The sequence below is a fragment of the Salvia splendens genome, chromosome 11 (genome assembly GCF_004379255.2).
Source record: "Salvia splendens isolate huo1 chromosome 11, SspV2, whole genome shotgun sequence".
Classification (NCBI taxonomy): domain Eukaryota; kingdom Viridiplantae; phylum Streptophyta; class Magnoliopsida; order Lamiales; family Lamiaceae; genus Salvia; species Salvia splendens.
In genome coordinates, this window is record NC_056042.1 from 14,129,967 (window position 1) to 14,153,971 (window position 24,005).

The 24,005-nt window shown below is 37.0% G+C and overlaps 1 protein-coding gene and 1 pseudogene across 1 annotated transcript; both read left to right on the forward strand.

Annotated features, from left to right (window-relative positions):
- Positions 1-9,831: 9,831 nt before the first annotated feature.
- LOC121754472 lies at positions 9,832-14,831 on the forward strand (annotated as a pseudogene).
- Positions 14,832-20,453: 5,622 nt separating this feature from the next.
- On the forward strand, positions 20,454-23,227 carry LOC121756419 (replication factor C subunit 2-like). Its single transcript, XM_042151969.1, has 7 exons — positions 20,454-20,794; positions 21,126-21,232; positions 21,330-21,431; positions 21,696-21,891; positions 22,268-22,396; positions 22,476-22,670; positions 22,846-23,227. Exons 1-7 carry the CDS (start codon positions 20,540-20,542, stop codon positions 22,954-22,956), a joined length of 1,095 nt encoding a protein of 364 aa, XP_042007903.1. The 5' UTR covers positions 20,454-20,539; the 3' UTR covers positions 22,957-23,227.
- The last annotated feature ends 778 nt before the right edge of the window (positions 23,228-24,005 follow it).

Here is a 24,005-nt window from a genome sequence, read left to right on the forward strand (position 1 = left end):
AATCCTCCACAGATCCCTGGTCTGGCCCAAAAAAAAATAATTAACTTATTATAAAAGGGAGAAGAAGAGAAGGCAGATTAATTGATTTCTAGCGTAAAAAAAATCGTTCTTTGCGTTTTCTCTTCCGTAGAGATTTCTGTCTTCAAATTCTTCTCCAGCTTTTGAGGGTTTGACAAGCTTTGCCCACACAAAGGTCAATTCCGAGTTAAAGGGAACAGACCAGAAGATCTGTGGTAGAGACGATTGATGAAGGAGTTCGAATTCAATTACTTGAATTCATACGGTAAATCGTTGTATTTAATTGCATATACTTTCAGTATGATCTGTGATTATATGCTTGTTTGAACGTGTTTCTAGTTTACAATCGGATGAAAGCATGTGTAGATGTAAATTGTTCAATCAAACTAAATAGATTTCCGCTGCAAAACCAACATATGTTACATTATTAGCCAAACTATATTATTAGACTAAAATGCTACATTATTTTTATAAAATAGTACATTATTAGCAAAGCTACATTATTAGACTAATAATCTACATTATTAGATGACATGTGACATTAATCTAACTGTTAGATCACAAGATCCATTGGACTATTTTGAACACTATTTAACTTATGAATCTGAATACATCCCTATTTTCTATAGATAAAATGTGTTTATAATTATAAGATTCCTCCATTTGAAATATGTGCAAGTGGTTTCTCTATGTTACAAATTTCCCCAGAATTTCAACTCAGATAATTATACAAATAGACAGTACCAACATCTGTCTCTAAGAATAGTCCACTACTTACATATTCAAGGAAGTTGATCATAAACAGGTCCAAGATATGGACCTATAGCCCCATATCCGCACAAGGCCAACTTCACATCAAACTACTTGTGCCTTATGGTAATCATAGAGGGTATATTTTACCTTTTTCACAGCAATAATCATATGATGAAATGAATCAGAAATTGAATGAAAACTCAACTCACATTATAACATGAACAAAACACTTGATCACACTGAAAACATTTGATTGTCAAAAGGTACATGCAGTAACATAGCATTAAAGTACGACATAACTAAATTTCAATCCATCTACTACATCTAAAGTACGAAGAAACACAAAAGTTGTCCCTAATTTATCTATCTCATCACTAGAAACCTACAACCATGACAGTTCAACCACACACTAAAAACCAAGCTCTGAAGCTTTCTTCATATGGTCTTCTTATCGTAATCTCAAACTTGTAGTAGTTTTAACATCCTGCCTTCATTATACTGACAAAGAGACACGACTGTAGTTTCACATAATTAAGTAAAATAATTATGCAAAACTTATATGATTTTTTTAGGAAACATAACACAAAGTCAGTAGTAAACATAACATCATTTCCAGAGAGAAATCCTATTTCATATCAACAGTCGCTTCCATTCCAGAGGGAGAAATGATAATTCTACAGCACCATTAACAACAATACAAGTGCACGCATAAGTTCTACAGAAACTCCACAAAATAAAGTGTGCACTAGAAAGAAAACTAGAACTACTGAATAACTAAATTGTAGGTAGAATACTAGTATATACCAACTAAGCTGACGAAATCAAGGCTTTGGTTCTTTCTTCTCCCAACGGCGAAACAACATTGTGCCAAACACCCCAATGGCCAGCCCAGTCACCAGTGCCGCCGCCAATCCCATCCTCCCAGGATTCTGGTTCCAGCGGATTGATAAGGATCCATGTAATTCATGATCCATTAACCCAAGGAAAAATCCAATAATAGATGTTTGATCAATTATTTTTTGTGAAGTAGATTTTCAATTAATCAAGGTAAACATAGGCAAATCATAGATCCAACAAGAACTAATGAATCTAAGATGAAAAAGAAGGATTAACATTGGATAAGGTGGAAAATGGAATACAAAGTCATTGATGAAGTAAGCTAAAACACTTACAACATAACTAACATGTATTCATGGCTAGATCTTCAAGGCAACCATAATAAGCATACATCTACTTGATCCATACTTCACTAGGAATTGATGAACCAAGAAACCTAAATCTAGGAATTAGATAGAAACCCTCTTCAAGAGGAACAAATCTCACAAGTATTTGATTTTAGCAAAAACTAAGGAATAAAATGGGAAAAATGAGTATTTATAGTTTAGGCCCAATTCCCAAGAAAAAGGCCCACACAATCTATCTTGCGTCACTCTACCCGGCCGGGTGGATATTAAGGTGCTAAATCACCCGGCCGGGTGAAAGTTTCTGGACCCACCCTACCTTCATTGAGTCACCCGACCGGGTGGACGAAGTGACCCAAAAGTCACCAGGTCGGGTGGAAAGCTCTGACCCTTTCATGCCTTTGACGACGCACCCGGTTGGGTGGCAACATGGGTACCCGGCCGGGTGGGAAAGTTTGGCTGCAGCTCTTCCAGAGAGTTGTACCAGGCCGGGTGGTTTGGTGCGACAAATCCCACCCGGTCGGGTGGAATGCTTCATCCTTCAAATTTCAGCAAGTTTCTCATCGCGGGCTCCCCCGTTCTTCATGGACTCCTCCAGCAGGGCCTTTTGCACAAAAGTAGAGAGCCCTCCCGTAGTCGCCTAGCCATGGACCTCGTCGTGGGGCCTCTACGTGGGGTCGTATCACGGATATTCGCCGGGAAGAAATGATTCACCCACGGCAGCTACCGGTTGAAGAGGTTGTTCAACCGGTTGAACGGGTTGAACAACATGTTGAGCATGAACGGGTTGAACAACTGGTTGAACATGTTGAGCATCAGGTTGTTGCTCAAGGTGAGCATCAGGTTGTTGCTTGCAACAAGTTGTTGCCAGTGAAAAACCAAATCCATACTATTGAACGCAATGAGATCATCATCGTTGGCAGCTAACTCGGCCTCATGCCTCATTTGTGACATCATCAACGGCATCGTGCTGCACCTCGCCACATTGCTTGTGCAATTTCATTATGCTTCTGATTCCATTTCATAGTTGATTCAACGATATATACATAATCCACATGTCCGCCATTGTCCTCGACTCGTAGTCCAAGTATGACAATTATGTTCCTATTTGTTCTTCGAAGGGATCTGTCTCCATGTAATTACAAATAAAATTATGTAAAACACGCCATGGTAATTCGATGTTGAACCTTTATCAGATAATAACTAGCTGATCTTAATATTCCCCATCGCATCTTCATTATACTGAAGATATGCTCAATAATGTTGCGTGCTTTTTAATGCCTCATGTTGAACAATTCATGTGCATTCTGAGGTCTCTTAGTCCCATGACCCAATTCTTTCAAATGGTATCTCACTCATTTGAATGGTGCTAGGAAGCCTTCGGAATTGGCGTATCCAATATCAAGCAAATAATAGTTTCCTAAAAAAATTGTTAAAAGAATTACACAAATGGTTAGTTTAAAGATTTTAAATATAAAAAACCAATCACTTAAACTTAAACAGATGGTTCACCTCTCGGTACTCTAAGGCCATCCTCACGTCCCCAATACCCTTGAGTCTGCGGCTGATCCCTTCTACCCGAGCAAAAATAGGTAAACTTTAAATTTGTATCACAAACTGCCAATGCATTGGTAGCAATATGGCCCTTCCGTGTCCTGTGTCTCAGCTTATTCTCATTACTGACAAGTACATTAATGTAGGTTCCGTCCAATACACCAAGGCAACCCTACGAAGACATTGGCATCCACAATATAAAGAATACTAATCACTTCAAAGCAAATTAAGAATAGGAACACAAACCACATAACCATATTATGTATTACCTTAAACAATTCCACCATGTGTCCGTGCAATCTTCCTGTACCGGATCCGATTTTACCAACAATATATCATGCAATTTCAAAATAGAGTGTAAAACTTTATGGACATATTGTGATACCGTTTGTCCAGACCTCCAAAAATCAAAATGAACAATCCTATTTTATTTGTTAATGGCTAAGAAAATGGCTACTTTCTCTTCCACCTTTACATATTTTCCATCATGTAGCACCCTTACTTGGCGTAGCAGTGAACATAACTTACAAAATGTGTTTTTGTCCATTCTAAAGTTTGACATGTAATCGATATCCGTATCACCCACTAAGCGCGATTAATGTGTTTTACTTGTTCAGGATTCTGCCAAGCATTGTATATGGAAGAATTAATGTGCTACGCTTTTGTTTCCTTTTCCTCTGTCTCTCGTGCACAAGCAGTTCGATTAGAAACATATGAATCAACCGATATAATTCTATTATCTCCTCTAAAATTAGGTATGTAGGAGAGTGGGTATCAGCACCACCTGAGAAATCAATTTGTGCAAATAAAGCTATATCAGCTTTTGTGCTAAAGATAATCAAGTAAAATGAATATTATTGTACATATGCTATCACTTTGAATAAATATATATTAACATGCTCTCCTGCAATTTTTTTTGTACTTTCTTGCCAGTATTTACCGACAGAAATCGTGGGTGAATATACGATCAATACAGAGCAAGCAAGCAATCTTGTGTACATTTGTTTGTGTATGGATACAAATACAGGAATGCGAGACATGTTGGGACTACCGCAGCGGAAGACACGAAAAACAAACAGGTCCTTACAGATCTATTTAGGTGATTATGCATTAGATTCCAATTTCATGCAATTATTGTAGGTCTATAGATGAACACATCAAATAAACACGTGACATGCAATTTGATGTAGATTCGATTGTTACCTCTTGATTCATCATAGGATTGACGTTGCTAGCTGCACCACCTGGAGATCCTTGATTTATCGACCACGAATCTTTCATACTATTCACACGTCCTTGATTATTCATCTGTGTGGGCGGATCTTGAAGAATCAAATAAAAGTGATATGAGATCTAGGGAAAAACCAACACAAACCCGAGATTGTCTTGATCTAATCCTATGAATTAGGATAGAACAAGAACAAAAACCAAAACCTTAATCTCCCACGTGCTAGGGCATGAAAACCGAGGCAAGAGAGAGCGAGAAGCCGGCGACGGCGGCTAGGGTTTAGGAGGGAGTGAGTTGTGTGGTGTTGTGCATGCTAGGGTTTCCCATCTCTTCACTATTTATAAGCTTGGACTTATTGGGCTAGGATGGGATCCTTGGAAAGAAATAGATGTTGGCTCACCCATTAGATAAATATCTAATTAAAAGATAAATATCTAATTAAATCAAATGACCCATGATTTAATATATTATCAATAGAATATTATTTTGTTCCACTAAAGAATAATATTGCACTCCCATCTAAATCACCAAATTACAAATAACTTGGGTCCATTTTATTTTATAATATTTCCCGCTTTTAAGATTATCTTAATCCTTCAATTTAATTCTTTTGTCTGCTACGTGACTTGAATTAAATTAATTCTCCAAAGAGTTTTCTAGTTTGAAACTTTATTTATTATTCGTGGAAATAAATTCCAACCGCGCAGTTTTCTGAATAATAAATTCCTTTTTTAAACACCTCTTGGAGATTTAATCATACCATACTGGGCACACGAATTCTATGAAATAATATTCCAATACCTTCTTGTTATTCAATTACTACCACCCAAGATATCATGTTTGAGTTACGTGCAAACTCTCCCATATTGATAAGTCAAAGTGGCGTCTGATTAAATAAACAATATTGATATTAATTTCATAGACTAGAAATACTAAAATTTCTGAAATGTATTCTTTCAGTAGATAGCAATAAAGAATACACTTCGTATTAGATCATTTCAATGCTTTACCACCCCGGTGTTACTAATCTCATCTTAGGTAAGAAAGAATTATCACAAACACCGCAACCATACCAATAGGTAGCCAAATCCTATCTAGGTTGTGAATACATTTTTCTTCTTACTAGATCTGGCCAAGTCCCCTACTGGAAAACTCATGAGGAGATTCATCGAATTTCCCTACTTGATCTTCTTAGTAAGAAGCCTTAGACTTATTTATTATATTTTCAATAAATAAACCATTATATTATATTATTTATTCTCATTATTAGATAAACAAGTGGACGTGGCGTTTGTTGTATACATGCACAAGCTGACTGTACAAAGGCATGTACGCTTGTCTTTTAGTATACAAACCCCAACAAGATAGACATATAACACCTGATGGGGATATTGGCAAGAATTGATTGAAACTTTAGCATGGGCTCATGAACGCACACCTTTGGCGAATTTGAGTCGATGGAGAGATAAACCCGTGACGCTTTCTATTGTGCAAGCAAGATTGGTTGGATTAGCCCTTTTTTGTAGGTTATATATTCACTTATCCAATAAAAGCCCGGTGTCATTGTGTTAATAAAAAATGGCTCGGCGGGATGTTAACAAATTGGTCCACTACAGAAACGAGACTTCATAAGTTCAGGTACTTGAGAATGTAACAAAAAAAAGGGAAGACTCGACCGTCTTCCGAAAAGAGCTCTGAGACGGTGCACAAGGAAGCATCAATTTTCATTGTTTGACACAAGCGAAGAAGTTAAATATAGTTCATTTCACAGAATATATGAAAGTTAGAAACATTTGTACATATCTCAGCAAATGGCCAAGACAAATAGTTGTTCTTGAATAAAAGATAAGCTTTCAAATTACACCAGCCACGACTAATTCGCCAAGTATTCAGCAAGAAAGGTTAGAAACCACCACTGTAGCTTCATCTCCACAGCTAATTCTCGAAGACAAATTTTATCTTCCTTATAATGAGTAATGTGATGGTTTTCACAGCGGAGGTTTTTCAATTTTGGTAAAACACAATTAAATATATTTAGTTTGATTGGAAAATTTATATCTAAATGTGTTTTTATCAGATTGTAAACTAGAAATATGTTCCTAAGCATATAATCACATATTATACTGAATATATGCAATTAAATACAACTTACCGTAAGAACTCAAGAGTTGAATTCTATCACATTCTTCAATTGATCTCAACCACGAATCTTCTGATTTGTTTTCTTTAACTCGAATTTAACCTTTGTGTGGACAAAGCTCGTCAAATCCTCAAAAGCTGGAGAAGAATTGAAGGCAGAAATCTCTAGGTTGAATAACCCTAGAAATCGTTATTTTTCAATCTCTCTGTAATCCGTCTTCTCCTCTTATCCCTTTTATATTAAGTTATTATTTTGGGACAAATTATAGATTAGTGGAGGATTGAGTTGGGCTATAGTTCAGGTTTCGCTAATTAAATTAAACTAATTTAATTTAAGATCAAACTTGAAATATTATTATCATCCACTATGGTGGCGTTCGGTTGTCATGACTAATATTATGAGACTATCCATCTAGGATTAAGTTGTGGGATTATTTTAATTGGAGGGGGAGGCTATGACTAATTATCATGAGACTATCCACCTAGGATTAAGTTGTAGGGTTCAATCTTATGAACCAAACATGATACATATTTAATCATGGGATTTAATCTTGGCCTCCTATAAATATAATATTGACTGCCCGTCCAAACCGAAATTACGAGTATTCCGGGACTTCCTCTTTAATTAAATCATTCCCTTTTTAGTGAATGATCTCGTCCACTAAAAACTTGTCACAACCGCCTTTACTAAGGATAGTGAAGACGGGGAAAATGTGACGAGGGGAGGGACTAAGGAGCGGAGAAGAAAAGGGGACGCAATGAAAGACAACAATAAAGGACGAGATTGAATATGAAAACCCAATTAACTTCAAAAGGAAATATTTTGGTCTATCGAGTAGTTAAACAACGGATTAATATCTCAAGGTAAATAATGTCATACCGTAGTGTGGGAAAAAATGAAAGACTTTAACAAGAATGATTCGAAACACGGCAGCGGAAAAACAAGTATCAAAGGAGAGTCATAGGATGACGCCCATGTATGAAGACACGACTCATTCTGGAATTCCTGAAGCTCACTCAACATCCATCGCAACATCCCGCTCAACCTGCACATAGGGAAAACACATGCAGGGCTGAGTACTTGTTGTACTCAATGGGCTCATGCCGAAAACATTTTATAACATTTATGTCATCCAAACCAGTGAACTCGAGTTTTATATGTAGTTAAGAAATATCATCGAGAACACAAAAACATTTTCATAGTCTGGCCAGACAAAACAATCTCCCCACTTTCTCATCAATCAATCACATCCTCTTACCATAGTGCGACGAAAGTGTGGCCACACTATTCGCCCACGAGACCGGCCGACTAGCAAGGACGGCTCACGATCCACTATATGTACACAGCCTACTCAGACCCGAATTCGTTTATCATAGCCCTATAGCCTAATGGAGCGAACTCACAAACTAGGCATCAAGCACAATCTCAACATAGTCTTATAGCCTAACTGAGCAAGCTCAAACGAACTAGGCATCAGGCAACAATCTCAACATCAAAACAATCATGGCATGACATAACACTTTAAACCACCCTTATAGCTCCACAATCATATTTCGAAACATAAAAGAATTTTAGTAAAAGAAAGCCCACCCGTTCGTTTAAAGCCTTAATTCAAATGGCCCAAACATAGAGTCACCTATTGATTTAATGTACTCCGGCCCAAAAACTAGATTAACTCCAATCATCTCCTTCACTAAAACAATAGGCCCATATCTATAAATTAATTCACATGGCCCAAACATTTAAATAAAAAAAGGGCCCAAAACTTGAACTCATTCTCACCTTACGTGAAATCCATGGATTTTGAAGTTTTCCAAATTATTTTCCTTCTTCTTCTCTTCCACCTCTCTTTCCGTTTCCCTCTCTTCTAACTTAACATTTAGAGGAACAAATCTCCAAATTTGAGCAGCAACTTTCTTTTCTCCCTCGCTTCTTCTCTCCGGCAAAACTCGGCATTGCCGCTGCCACCGTTCTTCGCCACGCGAGCTGCTGTCCGCCGATGCGAGCTGCTGCATCAAGCACTGTCGTCTCCTCTTCACTCTGTGACTGCCGAAGTCCAGCCGCCGCTGCTCCAGATCGAGACAGCCGCTGTCCGCCGTGCAGCCGTCGTCGCAACCGTGAACTCTCCATCTTTTCCCGTTTCAATTGCACAGCGTCGTCATGCTTCCTCCACCGCCGTCGTGGGCTGCGCAGTCCGCTCGCCGCTGTTGTTGTTGGTTGTGAGGCTGCTTATCGGAGTAGGAGTCGTCGCCGTCCGAATCCATCAGCGCCTCCGTCTCTGTCATCTCCTCTCCTAGCTCTGCACCGCGCCATCCAGTCGCTGTCGTCTCCGGTGTGAGACCGTCGGCGTCGTCTCCACTTCATCACTTCGCAGCTCCTCCGTCTGTCCAATCACGCCGCTGCTGCTCCACCCGAAATCACGCCGCCGCGAGACTCCATCGCTGATCCGAAAAGGAACGCAGAGCAACTCCCTTTCTTCCCCTCTTTTCGAAACTGAATGGAAGATGTGGGGTCGTGGAGTTGTGGGCAGATTTATGTAAATTGAGGAGTTGTATTCTGTTGGGATTTGGCTTATTTGTTCCAATTTCCAAGGCATGGCTAATAACCGATTGTTGAGGAGAGGGTTCGACGGTTTTCACGTCAACACAAGTAGGGCTAGAAATATATTAGTACGTGACTTGGGCTCAAACAAATTGAATTGTTCAGTCAGTTAATAATTTTATATTTATTAAATTAATTGGTTGAACCAAATTTATTTGTAAATAATCTTATTTTTAGTCTTACGTACCAAACATCTTATTAAGATGATACAAGATAACCAAATACCAAAATGGAATTCAATACTAATCTAATTCTATACAAAGTCCATCTCAACTTATTCTATATTGTATCTTAGTATTATTTTGTCTATCAAACCAACACACACGTAGATTATTATGACTGAAAATTTTCTAGTTCGAATATACCGAAATTATTAAGTTTCTAGTGGCTACCAGTTTTCAGTGGTCAAAACCAGCTGCGGCGAATCACTGCTATTCAGACGGCGGAGCCAATGTCTATCTCAGCTCTCAACTCTTACCTCCCAAAGCCATGCCCGCCGCCGCGCCCCTGTTCCCGACCTCCGCGAGCCACCTCTACCAAACTCTTCTCCCAACCCCCAACCCTCGCTACCCTCTCAGACCCCCACGTTCTCCGCCTAGCAGAGACTCTCGAGGACTCTATCGCCTCCTCCTCCTCCTCCCCTCCTCCGCCGCTCCAGAAGCTCAGGGACATCTCCTCCCAATCCCTCCTCACTACGCCCTGGCCTTCTAGAAAAGACGAGCCCTTTAGGTTCACCGACACTTCCTTCATCAGGAATTCCCAAATTCATCCCGTAACCCTAGCGCCTACGCAGAATTTGGACGCGCTAAGCGGTTTCGCCGATTCGATTTCCCCTAATATTGCAATAATCGACGGCTATTTGTGGAATCGTTGTCGAATTTATCCGAATTGCCCGATGGGGTGTTTGTTGGGAGGCTGTCGGATCTTAATTCGAAGGGGTTGATGGAGAAGGTGTCGAAATACGTCTCCAATTTTCAAGGGGACTTGTTTTGGTCTCTCAATGGTGTGGGTGCTCCTGATGTGGTTCTTGTGTATGTGCCTGAGGGCTGCAAGGTTGAGAAACCGTTGCATTTGAGATTCTTTTCGATGAATAGGAGCTATAAGGGCTCGAAATCTCTGCCAATTTCGAACCCGAGAGTGCTGGTTTTGGTTGAGAAAGGTGGGGATATTGGTATAGTCGAGGAGTATGTTGGTGGAGATGGGGATGACAGGTGTTATTGGACGAATTCAGTTATGGAGGTCGTTGTTAGCGACGGGGCTAAGGTCTGCCACTCGTACATCCAAACACAGTCATTAGGTGCTGCACATGTTAAGTGGACTTCAGTTTGCCAGGTAGGTAGTTTTTTGCATCTACTTCTTGAGCTTTATCTTACTTGATTGCGAATTGCTGTACATTTTGTTACTTCCAATGCTTTGTTTGTTCGCATTCTCATGTGGAAACTGCCGAATGGCCTCCTTCTGAGTGATACTGATTAGGAAGAAATGAATGAATCAGAAATGGTAGAAGATGTTATTACTTGAATTCTATCTCTAGCAGCAAGTGAATAGTGTAGAACTGTAGATGTAAATCATGTTAATTTCATTGCATGATAAAGAGGGGGAACATTATCTTATTTTAGAAATTAGCATGCCTACACTAGGATTTCGAATTTCTTAGCCACTCTTAGTCTCAATCATTCAATTTACCTAAATTTCCAGTGTTGTGAAAATCGCGCTTGGGCGGTCAGGGCGCGGCTGTAGTCGCCCCAGCCACCCTGGGCCAAACGATATTCATGGGGCGAGACTGGGGCGGGTTGGGGCGGCTGAAGCGCAAGCGGGGCGATGGTGGGGCGTCGGCTGTTTCATGCTTAGAATTCCGGCGTATTTAATAAAGAGGGAAGAAGGGATGAGTAAGATGAAGGGATCACTCATATTTTAACGTTACAATTTAAGCACAGCTTTTTAAGTGTCTTAAGTAATCAATTAGTGGCAGTGCTGCAACTTTTTAAGTCTACTAAATAAATAAAATAAGTCATCTCTCTGTTTCTCTCTTGAAGAAAGCATTTACTACACTCTTCCTTATAGGTGCCTACTGGTAATATTATATTTTATTTATAGTACTATGCTTCTAGGAAATTTCGAACATGTATTTCTCTCTTAGTTAGAGCATCCGTAATGCGTCTCTTATCCGTCTCGGTCACGTCTCGGTGAGCGGCTCGTCCTGGAGGGACGGCTGGCGAGACAGCTCGCCACGCTCCAGCGCCACGAGGTGAGCTCCGGTTCGTCAGTGACGCCCACTCGCCGGCCCGCGAGTGGGCGTCGTTTTTATCCGAAAGATGTTTTTTTTGTTTATTTTTTAAAAATTCAGGAAAAATTAAATTTTTTTAAAAATCTGAAAAATATACTAGCCGTTTATAGCCGTTTTTTGCAAATTTTTAATTTTTTTAAGCCCACAATCACTTCAATAAATATCAAATCATTCCCACAAATTAATCCACTATAAAAAAAATCTCTATTCTCACTCAAACACTCTACATTCTTCATCTCAAAACATTATTCTTCTCCCAAATTTAATTCATTCATGGATCCGTTTGAACAAATGTGTCGAATAAAAAAATCAAACACCTGAATTTTCAAGTATCGTTGGAATCCACATACTAAAAGTTCGTCGGAGCTCTCTCCCAAATTCGAAATAAAATCTTTCACCTCCCCAAGTCTATCGCTGCGAATTTTTGTTGCCTTGAGCTTTAATCCCACGGAATAAGACGTCGCAACTGATGATATCTTCTTATGCTTCTTTGAGTTTTGAGATTTTGAATTTAGAGAGGGTGAGCGGAAGATTTTAAATTATGCATTTTTTATTTTTTTTAGGATTTATTAATGTGTTTTTTATTTTTTAGAATTTTAAGTTGTAATTTTATTTTATTTAATGAAGTGTGTTTTTATTAATGAATTTGTTGGAAATAAAAATAAAAAATGAAATTGAATGAATAGTTAAGGGATGAGATGGTTAAGAGATTGTTAAGAGATGGAGGGTTGCAGGTGTTGTCTCTTAGTTAAGAGATGGGGTGAAAAGTACAGTAGGACCCATGAATAGTTAAGAGATGAGACGGTTAAGAGACGGATAAGAGACAGCGTTGCGGATGGCCTTAAGGCCTAAAGACACATACTGTTACACTATACACTTATACTACTAAGAAATTTATACAAAAAATCAGTTGCATGCACTACAAATTAGTATAAGAAACAGCAAATACCTATATAACTATATATTAAAAATAATGCAGTGGTACTAATTCTATTTTTTAAGTATCGGTCGCCCCGATTCGTGGGTCTCTCCGCCCGTCGCTCCGTTGCCCCGCGCCCCAGATTTTATAGAATCGCCCCAGAGCGCCCCACGCCCCTAACAACACTGCCCTTTCTCGAAAAGAAAATAATAGAATCCCTTATTTTGTCAAAATAGTTGAAAAGGGAAGAAAATCTTAGTATCTGATTCCTCTTTTAGTTATTGATGATGGTGATAATTTTTGTATGCATAGGACAGATGCTTGTTATCTTGAAGATAGAACCTTTCAAGATTTTCTTTTGTTTCCACTACAAATTTGCTAGGCAAGCATACTCAGGGAATTACTCATAATATTTTTCTTACTTCTTAGACTAATGTTGTGGCAGTTGAGGACAGACAATTGACAAATGACACACTGTTAACTTTAACAGCTATCATATAAGTGTCATTTCTCAAGATTTGTATGCTACACTGTTCACTTTTTAGAAGTTTGAAATTTTTATGCAAACGTAAGTGTGTCACTGTGTCTAAATACAAATTAATGAAATTATATAATAGCTTCAAGTATGGACTTGGGAGTTGGGAAATCACTGAAATTATTTTCTATTGCAGTTTCAAAAGTTTGCCATTTGAAATCATTCTTCATTTTTATAAGCTGCCACATATCATCCATTCCTCATATAGGGTATGAAGTTGCTTATCCTGCATGTATCATTGATGATAGGCCTGGGCTATCCTGCTTAAGATTTGTAGTGAACTTCAATTACTAAACTCTTAAATCATTAATTAGTCCTATTATATCGTGTTGATTAATATTACCAATGAACGAAAGCAAAAGACAAAAGTATAAAAGAAGAAGATAAGCCTAAGGAAATCTTTCAACTGATGACTTCTAGAGATTAGCAGGATAATACAGTAAAATGGAAGAGAATTTCTTTCAATGGCTTATCAGCATGCTAAATAAGTGATGCAAGGATTAGTGACTTTGTATTTTCCTGTAAAAACATCTTGGTTAAAATATCTTAGTTATGCATGGAAATTAAATGAAATGTTTTATCCATCTTTTTAGTTTGGCATCCTTTGGAGGTGGAATAAAATAAAAATATTTTTATACTAAACTCATATGCCAAGATTATGTAAATGAACATTCTCTTGTGCTTCTTGAATTTGGTGAAAAGAGGTGACAGAGAACTATCACAAATCATTTACTTAATAGTGTTTCTAAAATGTAAAATCGAATGCTCCCTCCATCGTGGCCTAAGTAAGACCATTTCCTTTTTAGTCGCAACCTAAGTGAGACGTTTCCTTTTTGGCAATAATTAACTCACTTTCTCTTACTTTATCCTCTTATCTCCCATACTTTATCCTCTCTTTCTATTTCTTACTCTTCCTCTCTCCTGCTTTACTATTACAATTTCATTCACTAAACACCACTACCTAAATTCGTGTGCCAAAATAGAAACTTCTCACTTAGGCTGGGATGGAGGGATTGTGAAATTTTCAAGAATAATGTTTATAATCAGCAGAAGTGTACCTTGTGTAGTCACAACAGAAATGTGTGTTTTGTACATAATGCTTTAAGAAGCTTTTACGATGCCCATGTACTGGTATATCATACATGCTGCCAGCCTTAGTCATTGCCTGTTAAAAATTCCCAACTAGAGCATTTTTGTCATCTTGAAGTAGATATTTAATCAAGTAATAATTATTGTTATGCAGCTAGTAGAGTTGCTTGATATAGTCATCCATAACTGTTCAGTTGCTCCTTTCTGGTTGGGTTCACTTTTCAAGCTTGGTGAATGCAGGGATCTAAAAGTGTCTATGAGCTAATTGAAGTCAGCACTGGTGGAAGACTGAGCCGCACAATGTCCATGTGCAGCAAGAAGGGCCAGATACTGTAACAGAATTATCATCATTTCACTTGTCAATCGATGATCAGCTGCAAGACTTGCATAGTAAGCTGTCTTGGACCATCCACGAGGTTTCTCACGGCAACTTCACAAGGTTATTGTAGCACATTCGCTAGGACAGGCTGTTTTTGATGGAAATGTTCAAGTCAACAGGTATTGGAGTTTCCTCTCGATCCTTTAAGTTACTAGCACATCATCATGACAGCCCCCTAAAATAATCAAGGCATATCATTAAATCAGTTCTTAATTGAGGTGATGCGATGATGATTTATAATAGTATTATGTTAAACGCTTTTAATGTTGACTTATTGTGTTTCTGGTGCACATGGAGAAGAAAACAATTCATGGAATTTGTTTCCTGATAAACTTAATCAATTTTCCATAAAAATTCTACTTTCGGTCCTGGTATGATAAATTAAATTTAGTCGTGAGAATACATTTTGCACGAACAGGAGGCTGCAATTTTAGCAATTGTTTAGTGCACCAATGTTTTTGATTGCGCAAATTGCTTACAATCTCTGCGCTAACAATTACCGGTGCTTAATTATGCTGGAAACCTCTGTTTGAAGTAGTACGGATTTTATATCAATTACAAAAGAATCACTCTGTTTTTAATACAAAACACAGTGGCACTCTTCACTCGAGATTTTTACTTGTCACTCTTGTTCACGAAAACACATCACCCCTCTTACTTCGGATGGTTTAACCTTCACCATCGATGACGGGCTCCATGTTCACAAACACTATCACTCTTACTCAGATTTTACACTTCACTTCTCTTGTTCATAAAACAATCACTCTTATCTCAGATTTTTACTTCACTTCTTGTTTTACAACCACATCACTCTAACTCAGATTTTACTTCACACTGCTTGTTCACAAAACCACAACTCTATTTCAGATTTTACTTCACTCTTGTTTCACAAAACACAATCACTCTTAGACTCAGATTTACTTCACTCTTTTCCAATAACACATCACTTATCAGATTTACTTCACTCTTGTTCACAAAACATCATCCTTTCTTACTCCTCGATTTACCTTTCATCTTGTTCACACACACACCATACTCTTCACCTCAGATTTTAACTCTCACTTTGTTTCAAACAACACTACACCTTTCTCTTGTTCTGATTTTACTTCACTCTTCTGTTAACAAAACACATCACACTCTTACTCGATTTTACTTCACTCTTGTTCACAAAACACATCACTCTTACTCAGATTTTACTTCACTCTTGTTCACAAAACACATCACTCTTACTCAGATTTTACTTCACTCTTGTTCACAAAACACATCACTCTTACTCAGATTTTACTTCACTCTTGTTCATAAAACACAATTTTACTTCACTCTTGTTCATAAAACACATCACTCTTACTCAGATTTTACTTCACTCTTGTTCACAAAACACATCACTCTTACTCAGATTTTACTTCACTCTTGTTCACAAAACACATCACTCTTACTCAGATTTTACTTCACTCTTATTCACAAAACACATCACTCTTACTTCAGTTCTCGTGCAAAAATATATGTATATTCTTTTATATCAACTTTGTATTTTTGTGACATGAAGATGCAGACAAGAAAAAGAAGAGTTTGAGAAGTTGTTTATCAATTGCAGAGAACTCCAGCTACAAAATCAGGGAAACCAAATCTCAAGACAAAATTACTCTATTTATCCACTGATTTTTATTAATATACAAATTGACGGCGCCGCCGCTGCCGGAGAGCTCGATGTTGTGGCTCGGCGGCGGGGACAGATCGGCGCCGCCACGGAAGCGGGAGAAGGATCCGGAGAATAGATCGTTCATCTTGTGAGGATTGAGTGATTGGATTTGGAAATTGGAAGTATAAAATGGGGAATTGGTTGGTGAAGAATGTTGGATGAGTGAAGGAGTGGTCAATGAAGTCTTGAGTCGTGCGTGCTGGTTCAACTATATAAAATTCTCAAACAGATGCTAAACAGAGGAGGAGGAGGAGGAGGAGAGAGATTAAGACGAGACGAATTTGATTTTGGATTTAATTCGATCTGCAATGACAATAATACCCCTGACTTGTTATTATGGAGTAAATTTGTGATTGAGGGAGCTAATATCTCATTAAATTCAAAAATTAACATGAGCCCTTGATTTTTTTGATCTTCTGGCTATTATTTGTTCTCTAGTTATATGGTTAAGAGGTGTTTGCCATAGATCACTACCCTATATATATATATATATATATAGGGTTGTGATCAAGATAGAACCATTCTTAAATGTAGAACCAATCTTAAATGTAGAACCAAGGCCAAATTTGAATTGAAAACATGATTAGTGGGGTGGTTATAACCGATGCATTGTGATTGTGTATGAAATTTGATCTTGACCATCCTTTTTCCTCATCCAATGGATGAAATGTAGTTCTAGGTTATACACTTTAGATTGTTTTGTATATAAGACAACCCTATATATATATATATATATATTCTGTCTATTCTAATTTACTAATTGCGCATTAAAATTTGTGTCGTTCCAAATATTCATGTTTTTATGATACGTGTTGTTCCAAAGGAAAATTATAAAGACAAAAGTGCATCTCAATATAGAAATGCAGCTCAAAGCGTGGCCCTAAGATTAGACGATTCTGATGGTCAATAATTAACACAGAAGGTCATTATCTATCAGTTTTTACTCAACTAGTATCACCCGTGCTATGCACGGGACACGCGATTTTCAAATAATGAAAATAAATTATAAAGTAAGTATATTTAAAAAAAGAGGATAATAAGAATATAATGATGCATAAGGTTAAGAATATGTGTTAATTACAATAAGTATTCACAATATTATAAACACCTAAGAACATTATAAATAATAGGAGTAACAAAAAGAGATGTGTGGAGTAAAAGTAAAATAAAACAAATAACAAAAGGGAGATGTGTGAATAATGATCAAAGAGTATGGGTTAGTTAGAATAAAGTATTATACAAATAAAGGGAAATGTGCGACTAAATATCAAAGAGGAAAAATCCAAGCATTGAATTATATGACCGTATATTTTTCAAATAGTGAGTACTTTTCGAGTTTTTAGAGAACATCAACTAATGTAGGACTTCAGGAGATGTCATATTATGAATCTGGATATTCTTATTCATACAACTAAGGATGCATTTGGCCTTTTTGATATTGGAGATATATAAAATAATTTTTACCGATCAAATTACATCCTTGAGATAAATTATTTGTAGTTATAAATTTGCATAAATTTTTTCAATTTTTATGGAACACGTCATATCTGAAAATATAATTTGAAAATATATTTTATTTTATCCAAACAAAATATCTAATCACTCTTACTTTATTCCATCACCTACTTTACTCTCTCTTTATTTCTCTTATTTTATTCATCTCTCTTACTTTTCAATACAATTTCTTAATTTCCGTGCTCAAAAGTTTTGTCTCAATTTAGTTGGGACGTTAGGAGTACTTAATTATAATAAGATATGCACTTAGGATGTGATTAAGGATCAAAGAGGAAAAAATATTATAAATAAATAAATAGTTTAACAATGCCACATAGTGAAGACACTTCTTTTTGGCATGGAGATTAAGAAATAGGTGTGTAATGTATTAAAGAAAAAGATAATAAAGTATAAGAAAGGAAAAAGTAGAGTGAAGAAAGTAAGAGAGAGAGAAAAGCAAGTGAGATGAAATGTGTTAACTTTTACTAAAAAATGAAATGATTCCACTACTATGGAACGTATCAAAATGACAAAATGAATCTACTATTATGGAACGGATGGAGTAATATACTTAGAAAAATATTTATAACACAATTAAATTGAGTCATTTCATTTTCTGCACTCGTTTTGCAAAAATGATAATAAATAATTAAAATTGAGAGAGAGTTAATTAGGTGACATAATAAGGTAGATAAGAGTCTTACCTATACCATTCTCTTTCTTACTTTACTTTTTCTCCACTTTGACTAATTATTACTCCCTCTGTCCCATTAGAAATGAAACATTTTCCTTTTTGGTTCGTCCCAATAAAAATGAAACGTTTCTAAAAATAGAAACAATATTCTCTCTACTTTTTCTTCTCTCTTACTTTACTCTCTCTTCATTAACTCACAAAACAAGACTACATAAAATCCTGTGCCGGAAAGCAAATGTTGCATATTTAATGGGACGGGGGGAGTATCATTTTTCTAAAATGAGTGCAGAAAATGAAATGACTCAACTACCGCGGAACAGATGGAGTATGACTTTTCATCTAAAGTATTTGTTTTGTATATATGATATTTATTTCTAATTATTATCCTACACAACACTATATTATCATTTGTTCATCTGAATATGTTTATTTTTTAAAATATACTCCCTCTGTTCCTGAAAATATGTCAAACCATTTTTGTCCTCCCAAAAATTTATCACCTTTTACTTTTACTATTTTTGGTTGGACTCAACTTTCCACTAACTCTTTCTCACTCACATTTTATTATAAAACTAATATAAAAGTAGGATCCACATTCCACTAATTTTTTCAACTCACTTTTTATTACATTTCTTTAAACACGTGTCGGGTAAAATGGTTACACATTATTAAGGACCGAGGGAGTAAATTAATAGTACTTACTAAACTTATGTTGTCATAACTTTCATATGCACATATTAAATTAAGCCAACATGAGCAAATGAATACCAAAATAAAAGTTTTTTCATAATTAATAAAATCATTTTTACCAAAATTAAATTTAATATATGATAATATTCATAAATATATATATTTTAAGAATCATAAAAAAAGAAATCGGACTCAAGTTATATACAATAATATCCAAGTAGAATAAATCAAAATCATCTTAATATAACTACGCATACTAATTTTAATAATATTTAGTATATTTACCCAAACTAATATACTTAAATACAAATGAAGTTAATTTATAGACAGCAACATATTAAAAGTCCAAATTAAATTTTGTTAAAAGTCTAAATTGAATTTTTTATACTGTTAAAAGCCCAAATTATTGAATTTAATACAAAAAGCCCAATCTAAAGTTAAAGTAATACTTACTACAATATTGCCTCCCTAATAGACTAAACCCTAAATTGACGCCTTTACATCACCGCCGTCCGCCGCTGCACTCACCGATCTGCCTCGCTGCTGCCATTCCCATCTCTCCCTCTTAGGTTATCCACAATGGCGCCTAGCGCACCGCCTAGCCGAGCGCCGGCGCTAGGCGGTCGCTAGGCGAACCATTGCAGCCTCCGAAAACCAAGCCACGGCGTGGCCGTCCCCAACGCACGGAGTGGGGTACCTCACGATGAAGCCGGCCTCCTCCAAGCACATGCCGACATGCGTTAAACGGAAGCTCATATTCGACTCCAAAGGATTTAATTGAAGAGTTATGGGCGCGGAGGACTGCTCGGATTTAGTTTATTTATGTAATTTTGTAAAATGTACTGAACCCTAATGTAAATTTTATTATTAATGTACTTTTTAAAATTTTAGTACTTTTCTAAATTTATTGTACTTTTTTAATATATTGTACTTTTTTTAAAATTAAAATAGTATTATTAATGTTTCTCGTATATGTCTCGTAAATTAAATTCCGTATATTGTGTTATTAGTGATGTGACTATTGATGTGGCTGGGCTATTTATGATATGGCTAGGCTATGGCTGGGTTATTTCTGATGTGGCAGGAGGATTTTTAGTATTAATGACGTGGCAGTAGGAGTTTGTGGCTGGGCTATGTCTGGGCTATTGCTGGGCTATTACGTGGACACCCTTACCGCCTCACCCACGTTGCCTCCGCCGCGCACCACATCCTCTTCTATCCCCTTTACCTGCCTCACTGCATTGCTGCCCGCCTACCTGCTTCGTCCGCTTAGTTGTGATGCGTGGCGGAATTTCTGGATTTGCTTCGAATCATCTTTCCATAGGATTTAAGCAGTCCCGCGTAGCGAGGGTTTTGTGGCTGAATGAAGGCTCTGCAATGGCGTCAGCATCTTCATCGTCGTCGGGGCCTGAGATCCCATGGGTGGAGAAGTTTCGCCCCACTAAGGTGTCTGATATCGTCGGCAATCAAGACGCCGTCGCCCGCCTCCAAGTCATCGCCCGCGATGGCAACATGCCCAATCTCATTTTGGCTGTCAGCATTCTACTCTCTCTCCCACAAATGTTCTTCATTTTCGGTTTAATTTTATGTTTTAAGTCCAATCGAGTATCCAGAATGGAAGTAGCAAATTACTCATCGTACCAAGTGCTTGGGTGTTTGTACCTCCTGATAACCTAGTTCTGTAATGTTTTCAATTTGCATAAGCTCTTCAATTTTTAGCTGTATATGAATTGATTAGAACAAAGCTCTTCAATTTTCTATTTGGATATGTATATGAATTGATTCTATACACCTCTGAAATATGAAAATTAGGACATCTTCTGGGGTTTTTTTCTAAGCAATCAGCCTTGATTGGTTCTTTCAGGGTCCTCCTGGAACTGGTAAGACTACTAGCATATTGGCTCTTGCTCATGAGCTCCTCGGGCCAAATTATAGAGAGGCGGTCTTGGAGCTAAACGCATCAGACGATAGGTATTTACGTATTTTCTTGTGTCTTGTTAACATGACTGGGATTCATTCAATTGTTGGCTTTTCTTATGCTTTTATTCATGAATCTGGCTCTGGCCAGAGGAATTGATGTTGTGAGAAACAAAATAAAGATGTTTGCCCAGAAGAAAGTTACATTGCCCCCTGGAAGGCACAAGATTATAATTTTGGACGAAGCTGACAGGTGATTATTCTTATAATGATTTGAGTTTCTGTCTCTCTTTAAGGGAATTTCAGTGGCATCTTTTGCTTTTCTTCATTTGCTTTTTGGTCATATGTAGTACTAAACTGACTTAGTTTCTAGACTCGGTATGGATCTTGTACATGAGAGCACGACTCTTGTATAGATCCCGACTTATTCAACTTTGTTTTTCTTGCGCTCATTTTTATTGAGGTTTTATTTTATTGTGTTTTGTTTTTGAATCTAATTTTCTGTATTGGGTGATAGCATGACTTCAGGAGCTCAACAAGCTTTGAGAAGGACGATGGAAATATATTCTAATTCTACACGTTTTGGGCTAGCTTGCAACACTTCATCAAAGATTATTGAGCCTATTCAGAGTCGATGTGCTCTTGTTCGATTTTCTAGATTATCCGATCAAGAGATCCTTGGACGTCTCATGGTGGTGGTTGCAGCAGAAAAGGTTAGATCTGACACTGTTTTCTGCTGACGTTCATGTGGAAATTCCCAAGTTAGTTAGATTGCTCAACATCTCTTCAACTAAATGCTTTTGCTGCAGGGTTATTTTCCCCTTTGGACATAGAGAGTTACAATGACTGCACCATTTTGGTTGCCTGGCAGTTTATTGATGTGTGAACTGAGTTTATGTAGGGACCTTTCATCTGATACCTTCAATTGTGTTGTGTGATGTCTAACGAACGAGTATTTTCTATATGAAGTGTATCTAAGATCAAATATTGAGTAATTTGAAATTTTGAAATAGGAGCAATTTTTTCAAGAAACATGGGATGAGCATTCAGATCTATTTGGTACTTAACACACTATTTATATTGCTATAGGTACCTTATGTTCCAGAAGGTCTTGAAGCAATTATTTTCACTGCTGATGGTGATATGAGGCAAGCATTGAACAACTTGCAAGCCACAAATAGTGGATTTGGGTTTGTTAATCAAGAAAATGTTTTCAAGGTCAGTTCATAAGTTAGTAATGATTTTACATTTATCTCAAACGTTAAACAGTACTAAAACTCCATTGTGTTGCCTCCAGGTTTGTGATCAGCCCCATCCCTTGCATGTCAAAAATATGGTACGCCAAGTGATTGATGGGAAATTCGACGATGCTTGTGCTGGATTGAAGCAGCTCTATGATTTGGGCTATTCACCAACTGATATCATTACCACTCTATTCCGAATCATAAAGAACTATGATATGCCTGAGTATCTGAAGTTGGAATTTATGAAGGTTTGTATGATGCAATCTGCATTTCACTTTAAGTCCTTGGAAGATACCCAAGTTTCTCATTCTTGGACTATTTTTCATCCTTATAGAAACCACAGAGAATTAAGAGCAAGCCAATAAAGTTAGAATTGAACAAGCACATTCCTGTAAACTGAAATCTCCTGTGTTGGTTTTACAGGAGACAGGATTTGCTCATATGAGGATCTGTGATGGAGTTGGTTCATATCTTCAAATGTCTGGTTTGCTCGCGAAGCTTGCATTGGCCCGCGAAACAGCCAAGGCAGCTTAGTTAGTTGCTAGTTGGGTGCGTGTCATCCTTCCCCAATTGAATTCTTACCAATTTCTGTGTCACTGTAGATTCTGAGATGTGCTTATCGAAACACTTGTGTATTGTATCCTTGTGCAAGTTTGCGCACAATGCCAGTAACTTTTGCTGAAGTAAAATGTTTACCTTGTACTCTTGTAGTGATGGGGAGGAGAGTTGTATGGTCGCTGGAAATATGTTTTGAGATGATTAGGATGTTTCCCCATATTGGAGCTTTAAAATGTGGTACTCATAATTGTTCTGCTCTTACTTTTTTATACCTAGGATTACAAATTATACATGCATCAGAATTATTCTTAAACGCTACTAACAACATTCATATGAATGGACTAGTAATTGAAGTGGAGGTTGATATTTTATTGTTTAATGATTTTAGATTTTCGTTTGGAAATTTGCTGTGCAATGTTACTTGTATCTAACTTTGTTTTTGTGTTGATGTGCATTTTGTATTTTATTGGGGTATGATGATTTCTTTGAATTCAGTGTGAATGATTGGAGATGAACTTAGATCCAATATGGAGTATCAAAATAATCGATTTGAGTGTAATAAGAATTCATTGAGTCCAACAATAGGGGTTTAGATGAATGATGGATGAAAATTCCATTTCATATTTAGTTTGCTTACTGTTGACTTTATATTTTTATATTTTCATGATAAAAAATAGTTTTTCCATCTTTTGGCAATGAAGCATATCAAAATTTATTTTGATGTTTAGACTAAGGTTAAATTAGAGTCATTAATTTAGCATGATCAACCGCGTAAATAGTAACACATTTTCCTTTTTGAGATGTTTCACTCTAAACGACACATTTTTTAAATTAGAAACATCATTCTCTCTATTTTTTAAATGACACAATTCAACTCTACATAAAATCTCGTGCCGAAAAGCAAAGTGGGACGGAGGGAGTACAGTTTATTCAATGTATGAAGGGTAAATTAAGTAATCAATGATAATCCTTAAAAATCTTTAAAAATAAAAAACTTAAATTTTACTCCTTTCGTCTAAGGTAGT

Excerpts from the sequence above, each read along its gene's own strand:
- LOC121756419 (XM_042151969.1), top strand. The coding sequence starts at position 20,540 with ATGCGTGGCGGAATTTCTGGATTTGCTTCGAATCATCTTTCCATAGGA. Across the intron at positions 20,795-21,125 it reads TGCCCAATCTCATTTTGGCT|GGTCCTCCTGGAACTGGTAA; the intron begins GTCAGCATTCTA and ends TGGTTCTTTCAG. Across the intron at positions 22,671-22,845 it reads TGAAGTTGGAATTTATGAAG|GAGACAGGATTTGCTCATAT; the intron begins GTTTGTATGATG and ends TTGGTTTTACAG.